Source organism: Mustela nigripes, chromosome 3, assembly GCF_022355385.1.
Source record: "Mustela nigripes isolate SB6536 chromosome 3, MUSNIG.SB6536, whole genome shotgun sequence".
Taxonomy (NCBI): domain Eukaryota; kingdom Metazoa; phylum Chordata; class Mammalia; order Carnivora; family Mustelidae; genus Mustela; species Mustela nigripes.
In genome coordinates this window covers 46617003-46626364 of record NC_081559.1, presented here as the reverse complement: position 1 = coordinate 46626364, position 9362 = coordinate 46617003, and the positions used below count along the sequence as shown (strand labels likewise).

The window sequence follows — 9362 nt, the reverse complement described above, 5'->3', positions numbered from 1 at the left end:
ACGGACGGTGGCACACACACCAGAGGACGGCCGTTAGGGGACAAAGACAGAGGCAGTGGGAAGTGGTGTTTATAGCACGAATAAAAAGTATCAGGCAAATCCCCTCCTCCTGCCTTGCACTTGCACGCATCCCAAATGTAAGTGTAAAACAGAAACCCTGAGGCTGGAAGGCAGGGGTGAGTTCCTCACCCGAGAGCAGAAGACCTTCCTGATGCTGCTAGAATTCACAGTGTCATGAAAGAGAAGATGGAGACATTCCATTCTACAAATTGGAGGAAATGCTTTAATGTGGCAAAGAGAAGTGTCAAAGCAAACTAAGGGAAAGTATTGATGATATTACACAAAAGGTTAATACTCCAATTAGATAGAGATCATCTAAAACACGGAAAGGGCGAGGTCAAAGGAACAGTGGGAAAGTGGAGAGAAGCTATGATGAGGCACTTCCTAGCTATGCACACGTGAATGTACACATGCACATGTATACACACATGCACGTGTACATGCATGCACAAATGTATGTACATGCACACATACACATACACATGAATGAGCACACGTACATGTGCACACTTGTATGATACAACCATACTCATGGGCACGCACGTGTGCATATACGCACATGTACACAAACGTGTGTACTCAGATGCACACGTACCACACAAACCAAAAACACTATACATATGTGCACTCCATGTATGGATGTACACATCCCTTCAGCAACAAAAGCTGTTCCATTCACTCATAAGGAAAATGCAGACTATAGGGATCCTGTCCGCAGGCAACACTGAACCATCCTCCACATCACTGGCGAGGATTCAGGGACTAAGGCCCCTAGAGCACCGGAGTGTGGCGGGCGGGATGGCCACACTGGAGAACTTACACTAGCCAGGCGTTAGCCAAGCATTTGCCATTTGACCCACAAATCCCACCTGTGAAATAACGCCCGGGGGTGAGCCAGGTGCCCAGGAGGTCCCAGGGCAGGTGGCCGGAGCAGGAGGGCCCGACACAGGCTCTGAGTGAAGAGAGTCCCTGGGACCTCGGCCCATGCTAGTCAGTGTGGGGTATGGGCAACTCACTGCCCCTGCAAGGAACCGAGTTGGCGTCCCATCAAAAGACCAGGGAGCACTTTAAGCATAAAAAAATACCAAAATTAAAAGTAAAAATCAAATTAACACATTTTGAATATGTTTTTAAACAAATGAGATCATTATCTTAAAAAAAAAAAGACAAAACACACACAGCAGAGAGGGCAGGAAGCAGTGGCCTCACCAAGCCACCGGCCGGGCCACCCACTGGCAGCAGCGAGGCTCCGATGAGAAGCCAGCGAGCCAGGCACAGTCAGCACTTTGCTGCTCACCTTCCCGGAACACGGCCTCTGCAGCCCGCCTCCACTCACTTTTTCCATCCCCTGCTCTGCCCCAGCCCCATGTGTCAACGACCCAGGCTGGGGCATCTCGCCCACCCCCACCCACGCCCGCCCAGCAGGTCCCTCCCTGCCAGCCCCATGCATCTCACTGGCGGTGGTGGCAGGAACAGGGAGGGGGGGTGAGCCTGGGCTTTTCAAATGAGGCCCGAGGCAGGGAACCCAGAGCATATGGCATGTGGCCGCCCTCACAGCCAGGGCCCACCTGAGCCCTGCACTTGGAACCCCTCTGCCCAGGAGGACGAGCCCTCCCACGACCTGGGCTACCCTTTCCTGGTCTACAGAGCTGGAGCCAAGAGCTGGCCACCTTCAGTGAGGAATCCAAGGTCAAGCTGGACACACAATTTCCCCTGGGGTCACATCCCCTGTTAATGGGGTACAATGTTGTAACTGATGATTTCAACGGCGATACAGAATTATCAACCGAAGTCCTGGCTCACTCAGGGCTTCATCTCGGTGACACACACCCTGAGGTTTGGACAAATGCACAGTGACACGTCCCCACCATGAGAGCATCACATAGCGTCATCCCACGGCCCTAGGAGTCCTCTACACCCCACCTGTTTATCTCTCCTCCCCACAAACTCTGGCAACTACCCGTCTCTTGTCATATGGGGTCACAGGGCACACTTCCACTCAGTGGTACACAGTTCAGGGTTCTCCATGTCTTCTCTGTCTGGACGGACCACAGCTTGTCCGCTCATCTTCCAAAGGACATCCGGATTTCTTGCAAGGTCCGGCAATGACGAATGAAGTCACTATGCACACCCATGTGCAGGTTTCTGTGTGGACATGAGTTTCCAGTTCATCTGGATAAGCACCAATGACCCCAACTGCCACATCCTATGATAAGAGGTGGTTGTTGATAAGAAACCACCAAACTGTTCCTGGTGGCTACCCTGTCCCGCCCTCTGCCCGCGGGAGGGACAGTCCTGCCAGGACGTCCCCACCCTCGCCAGCAGGTGGTGCTGGCAGCGCTCCAGATCCTGCCCATTCTGCTAAGTGAGCCGCAGGACCTTCCCCTGACACAGGATATGGAGCATTTTTCCATACTCTCGGTTGCCAAAATACACAAACAACTCTTAAACTCAACAGTGAGAAGACAAACAGCCCAACTGAAAAAGAGGCAAAGCTCTAAACAGACACTCACCAAAAAAATCTACAGATGGTACCACCACTTTGGAAGACTGGAGAGACAGCTTCCCACACGGGAATCTACCCAGTAAACCAGCACGGATGGTCCTGAGACTCCCGGCAGAATTCACGGGGAAGCTGGGCCACCCAAAACTCTCCTCTCCTAGTGTGCAGACTTTCAGTGAGGGATTTGGGGTCTTTAATAGGGTTTTTCCAATTTTCTATTTCTTCTTTCATAAGTTGTATTTTTCCAGGAATTGTGCATCTTGTCTAAATTTTTAAGTGTATTGGCATAAAAAGGTTCCTAATATCTTCTTGAAATCTTTGAACATCTGGAGGAGCCCCGCACACCCTCTCCCATTCCTGATGCGGCTTATTCACAGTTCTCTTTTTCTATCACCAGTCTCAACAAGATTATCAGCTTAATCAGTTTTCTAAAAACCTGGCTTTGGCTCTCTTTATTCCCTCTACCATATGATTTTTCCTATCCCTCTAGGTTTGCTCATGATTGTTCTCTTCCTTGTCCTCCCCCTTTGGATTCAGTTTCCTGCCCCCGCTACGGTGGGGCGGCGGTGGCCCTCGCTTCAGCCCCTCTCGCACAGTGCGTGCAGTGTTCACGTAATTAATTTCAGACTCTTTCCTCACTTTCACCAGACCTGCTTCTTTGGGCCAGGAGCAATTCAGAATCATGTTTCTCAATTTTCAGAAATCTTCACGAGGAAGATTTCCTTTCCATTCGCATTTATTTCTAGCTCAGTTTCACTGTAATTGTCAATCCTTCAAAGTCTTGTAGAGACTTGAATTCATGATCCAGCATGATGTCAGTTTTTACACCTGGGTGTATTTGAACAGGTGTAAACAGGTGTATTTGAACGTGGTTATCTCCTGCTGGGTTCTCTGTGTGTCCATTTAGTACTGTCTGCCCATCAGCCTGACCATATCTTTTGTATCCTCACTGACTTTGTCCGTTTGCTCTATCGGTCTAAAATTTTCCACTACAACTATGGCTCTATTTTCTCCTCTAGGTCTGTCTGCTTTTGCGTCATATTTCAAAGCACAGTGTTAGAGACATACAAATGGGTCTGGCGAGAGGGCCCATCAGGAAGGCCGGCAGCGCTCCTGAGGCTTACCCCCGAGGCTGCGAGGTTTGGGGCCTGCCGGCACATTCTGCAGGACCTCAGCGAGGGAGAACATGCAGAAGGAGATCTCCTCGTAGGAGACCCTGGCCCCACTCTCATACAGACAAGCAAAGGTCAGGGCTCCCTTGAGGGTGGGACCGATGGAGGCCAGGTCAGAGTAGCCACTGGGGCCCTTGTAGATCACCCAGGGCTCCGTCCAGCTGTGGGGGTCCAGGGGGGACCGGCTCAAATGGATTCCCATGTGCAGCCGAGCCCTGCGTCCCACCGGGTGGGAATACAGGAGCCAGGTGGGGCTCTGAGACAGGGTAGAAGGGAGCCAAGGGAGTCTTGGGGCCCAGGGGCCCCTGGTCCCACTGAGCCCAGGCCCCAGGCCAGGCTCCTGAGGGCTGGACCTACATCCCTCCATCCCGCTGAGCCCTTGGTCCCCTTGGGTGTCTGTAATACCCTCCTCTGAGGGTTGCCGGACTCTGGGACAGAGGCATGGGGACTGGGGGTGGTTCCTGGCATCTGCCGACCATCTCTCAACCCTTAGAGAGTGGAGCGGGCCAGGGAAGCCCAGGATGCTGCCTTGGCAGCCCCAGGAGGTCTCAGCCAGTGCCGGCACGAGCTCCCCGGGCAGGAAGGAAGCACCCTCATCTGTACTGAATGCCTGCACGCGGCTGCCCAGGGGACTCCGGGCGTTGCAGTAGAGGAGGCCACCCGCCTGCCCACCGTCCAGCGCAGCCAGCTGGCACTCGCCCGAGCGAAGGTTGGGCACAAGGCCTCCACGATGCCAGGTGCGACCGTGGTCGTCACTGTAGAAGGTGAAGGCATGGGGGCTGGTCCTGCAGATCCTGCCGAAGCATTCCCTCTGGTCCACGCGGTAGGTGTAGGCCGGCACCAGGAGGCGGCCGGAACGCAGCTGGATGCCGTGGCCAGGGCCGACGGCAAATGTGGCCCAGTCTGTGGAGGAGAGGGGCTGCCGGCCATCCCAGCCAGGAGACGGCCGTGGCCGCAGCCTGGCACCACCACCCACCCCAGGGAGTTGGGGAGGATCCACAGCCAGTGCCTCAGATTGAGGGACGGCTCATGAGGAAGCCCCCACCGACCGTGTGTCCCTGCCCTCCACTCCTGCTGGCCGCTCTAGATCGTCAGGGGCCAGACAAGCCTCTCTCCAGCATCAGCAGGAGCCAGGAGCCAGGAGCCCAGGCAGGCTACTTGGCTAAGTTCTCAGCTTGTGAGCAGGTAGCCAGTCCCGGAGTGTGGATGGACAGTCAACAACAGTGCTGTCCAGACAGCGGGGCAGCCAAGGGCAGGGGCTATGCAGACCTTCAGGGTGGGGTCGAGCCCTGAGCCTGAATCCCATGGAATGGGTTCCACGGGAGCAGATCGCTCTCTAGACCAGCTCTGTATGTCCTGTCCAAGCCTCAGAACCTGCCACACCTCTCAGCTTAGATCCTATCTACAAGGGTCAGGGTGACCCCTAGGTCAGTGTCCCCATGGCAGGGTTGGGGTGGCCTCAGAGGGCAGTTGGTGGTCAGGCCTTTAAGGAAGGGGCAGAAGGAGTGGAGGAAAAGCTTTAGGGTCAGGCAACATGCACAGACCTGATCCCTAAGCTGGACATCCCCGGGTTAGAAGGCAGAGGGCAAGTGGTAAAGGAGGTGAGGCAGCAGTGGAGTTGGGAGGAGGGAGGGAACTCAGCGCTCAGACAGAGACAGTCTCAGTTAGATGAGCCTGCTCTCCAGGCCTAGGGAGGTAACCAGCACCCATCTCTAGGACTGAGGGGTTCAGGGGAGGGGGTGGCAGCCCCAGGAAACAGTGGGAGTGGTCCTTAGGCTGGGAGCCATTGTAGGTAGCCCCCTGACCTGCAGCTGGACCCTTCCCCCGCCCCCCATCGTTTGGACCCCCAACCCAGTGTGGACCCCCCAGACCACTGTGCAGACACCTCCCCATGAGACCCCACCGGCCACTCTGCGGGCCCCCTAGCCCAGTGCAGACAAGCCCAGGTGCATCCCACCCTGCTCCCCACCACCCTATGAACATCACAGCCCCCTACCCACACCCCACCTACCCTGCTCTGCGCCGCCCACCGCCTCCTCCGTGAGGTCCCTGGCCGCGCCCCAGCTGTGCCCCGCGTCCCGGCTGGTCACGCAGCAGAGGCGAGCAGCATTCCTGCCGGTGGCGATCTGCGTGGCCTCGGGCGTGCGGCCCCGCACCGCGATGAAGAAGAGGAAGATGGTAGCCGTGTGGGCATCATGCACGGGGCAGGGGTTCATGGACCGGTGCTCCTCCAAGGCCGCCGTCGCCAGCACGCGCATGGCACCCCACTGCCCGGCGGAGGGAGGGAGGAAGGGAGGGCAGGCAGCCTCAGTTTACCTGTGCGCCGGGCGGTGCCCTGCCCGAGTCCTGCCCGCCATAGGTGCCCTACACTCACCCTCACGGAGCTCCCGGCCAGCGTGCCGCTCCTTTGCACCAGGCGGTGGGCATGGGCATCATCAGGGCTGAGCCGCTGCTCTGCAAAGGCCAGTAGGGTGGGCACAGGGGGCACAGACAGCAGCGCGGGCACACGGTACGTCAGGCCACTCCTCTCGCGCTGGAAGAGCACAGTCCGCTCGGGGACATGTGGGGCCCCCATGTTCTGGGGGGCACAAGCCGGGGTTCAGTTTCCCCAAATAAGGGTCCCACGACCACAGGCAGCAGGGAGACACAAACAGACACACCAGATACACAGAAAATGAAACAAGGAGAGACTTAAGCACTGAACAGAGAGGCACACACAGACGCACGCGCATTCACCACGGCCCTGGGAGACAGAAAGACGCTTGCATTCCACACACTCAGACACAGGCTTCTTGGAGAAGGCGCCCCAGCTGCTGCCCCCACCCTTCTCAGACCTGGGGGGCTCTGGGATTCTCGGGAGTGGCCAGGATGGATGGGGGCGGGGTGGGGGGAGTGGCCTGCTGAAGGCTGTGGGGGGCGCAGTGGGTGTCCTGCTGAGAAGGGGCCTGAAGTCCAAGTCCGAGCAGGATGTCTGCAGGTGCAGGGAACCAGCCACCCTGCTCCTTGGGCTCCTGAGCCAAGCTGGGAGTTATGGGAGGTCCAGCAGAGCCACCCCACCCGCAGGGTGCCCCAAATGGCTCCCACATGTGCCTCAAGGGAGTTAGAGGCTGTGCAGGCTGGAGGGGCAGTGAGCAGGACCCTGAGGAGGCCAAAGAGGTCACCGCCCTGCTGTCCTACCCCACCCCCTCCTGGCAGAAAGGGGGCCCAGCCAGCTCCAGCCTGCACTGGGGGTACCCTTGGGAAGAAGCTGCTCCCCACAATGACAGGAGGAAGATCTGCACCCGCCATGTCTGAGGCCCGACAAGCGGCTGCTCACAGAGGTGGGAAGCCAGGCTGGGGAGGGTGTGCCGAGCCTGGGGGCCTCCTGGAGCAAAGGCTAAGAGGGGAGGGGAGAAGGGCAAAGAGGAGGCCACATTCCAGGCACCAGGCCGACCCTGGCTGGAAGGACCCGGGGAGGGACTCAGCAAGGACAAAGAGGGCTGTCCTCGCTGCAGTCCTGTTCCCGACTTCTGTCCCTGCGTCCGGCGCTGCACCGCCCAGCTCCCTGACCTTGGCCGGTCACCTGGCCCCTTTACCACAAGTTGGGGCTCCTGTAGGGGTGCGGGGGAATGACCAAGGGCAGCCTTTCTGCAAGTAGCCTTCCTCCCGGGAGTGTGCTCCCAAGTGAGGCCATGAAGGGGTATATCTGGTGTGCACCAGGGGTCTGCGATCTCCCAGAGGGGGGTTTCTTTCTCTGATTTGCACAAAGGCAACCATGGGCTGACCCGGCCCCCCACAGGGATGCAAGTGAGGGAGGGAACACAATCGGGATCTGGGGCCGGCAGGCAGAGCCAGACTTGGAGCAGCCAGAGCCCACAGCCACATGCTGGTCAGCGCTCCGCACCAAGGGGAGGAGAGAGTGGGAGGAGGGGGGAGAGCACGAAGCCCCATATCCCACTTGGTAGCACCGCTCTCAGAGGGTCAAGCCGCTGCACACAGGGCATGGCCCGGACACATCTGAGGAGAAGGGATGGAAAGGGGTTGACCCGTGATAGGAAGAACACCCTAAACAAGAGTGGTCTCGCTCAGACGCATGGGAGGTCACGCTGGCTGGCTCAGCCGGCGGCCCCAAAACACAGACACCTCACCTCAGCCCACCTCTGCCCAAGGCCACCTGCTCCTGAAAGGCTCTCATGGGCAGCGCCGTGGCCTGCTCCATCGCCCGTTGAGCCCAGCAGGCCCCCTGCCAATCTCAGGCCTGGGGGCTGTGAGAGCAACTTCCTGTGTCTGGAAGCCCCTGGGCCCCACGCCCACTCTGCCTTCAAAGGGCAATTGTGCCCCAGCAGGAAGCAGGTGTCAGTGGCACGTGTCCCTCCAGGCTGAATGGACACAAGGGCACATTCTTTGCACTTGGCTTCCTCCACTGGGCCAGAGACCACCTGGACTGTGAGGTTGCCCAGAACCGCTGCTCACTCTGCTGCCTGCCCAAGCAGGATGAGGGCATCCCACGCTGTCCTTGCCTAGGGCCCAGGTCTCTGCAGAGCCCCAAAGTCCTGGAGAGAACCTCTCAATCTAAGAGGCAAAGCAGAGCCTCATGGGCAACTGGACCAGTTTGGCCAAATCGTTAGGGTCCAAGGATTTGGCTTGACCAGGATAGGACGGCTGTGTCCCAACATCTTGTCAGGGCTTCTGGACAGCCCAGGTCCCCACCCACACCCCCAGAGGAGCACAGCCCCTGTCCTCCGGTAGGATCCCAGCACTTAAAAGCACGCGTATGAAGAGCAAAGGGCTTTGCATACAAGTTGGGCAGAGGGGTCCCCAGGTCTGTCACTTTGGGAAGGGTCTCAAGTCTGACCTGAGTGACCTGTGCCAGGTGAGGGGCCAGAACTCAGTTGCAAAGCTCGGGCCTCATGGAGCAGGGCCCACACACCCGTCAGCTTCCACAGGCCGGGTCAGGCCCCCAGCTCTGAGCCCCAGCCCAGTGTACCTCTCCCAGCCTCTTAATCAATCCCTGGGCCCTTGGGCACCCCTGCTGCTTGGACCAGGCAGTGATCCCAGGCGGGGCATCCGTGAAGAGCATCTGACCAGTCAGCCTTCCATGCACGGACCCTGCCCTCGGCCCAAGGAAGGGCGGCCAGGAGGACGGAGGAGCCTATTTCTGGCCCTCAGGGGCTGGGGTTCAGGTGAGCGGGGAGGGAACTCACCGGGCACCACGGGGAGGCTGCAGAACGGCTGTGGGGCAACGGCAGGAGTGCCTGCTTCTCCAACCCAGGGAGCAGGGTGGAGACAAGAGCTGGCCGGCTGTGTGGGCCAAAGCCGGAGCTGGCAGGGTCCCAGGGCTGCGTCAGGACCCAGGCTCGGACCCCCCACCCCCACCAGCTGTGTGGCTTTAGTGCAGTGAGGAGAGGGGTGGTGCCGGGCCACACTGGGGAAGGCCCGACCAGGGCCACACAGGGCTCCTCTGTCCACCCTGCAGTGCTTGGATCTGGGAGCTCACCATCCCACAAGGCTGTGCGGGAGCAGCCTGCAGCAAGGGGCATACAGATCTCCCTGTCCCCAAGCCTCCTCCAGAGACAGCCTCCCACAAAAACCCCAGTGAGCCATCAGACTCTCGGTGAGGTTCTGCGACCTTCCCACCACAGCCTGGA

General features: G+C 58.5%; 1 protein-coding gene across 1 annotated transcript; it reads right to left on the bottom strand.

Moving 5' to 3' along the window:
- Positions 1–251: 251 nt before the first annotated feature.
- NEU4 (neuraminidase 4) lies at positions 252–8973 on the bottom strand. Its single transcript, XM_059393946.1, has 4 exons — positions 8919–8973; positions 6110–6313; positions 5747–6002; positions 252–4638 (listed from the first exon to the last, which is right to left on the bottom strand). The coding sequence occupies exons 2-4, from the start codon at positions 6308–6310 to the stop codon at positions 3656–3658; spliced, it is 1440 nt and encodes a 479-aa protein (XP_059249929.1). The 5' UTR covers positions 6311–6313; positions 8919–8973; the 3' UTR covers positions 252–3655.
- Between the last annotated feature and the right edge of the window lie 389 nt (positions 8974–9362).

Coding starts and splice junctions, on each gene's coding strand:
- NEU4 (XM_059393946.1), bottom strand. CDS start 6,310: ATGGGGGCCCCACATGTCCCCGAGCGGACTGTGCTCTTCCAGCGCGAG. Junction 6,003..6,109: donor TGGCCGGGAGCTCCGTGAGG/GTGAGTGTAGGG, acceptor TCCGCCGGGCAG/TGGGGTGCCATGCGCGTGCT. Junction 4,639..5,746: donor GGTGGGCGGCGCAGAGCAGG/GTAGGTGGGGTG, acceptor TCTCCTCCACAG/ACTGGGCCACATTTGCCGTC.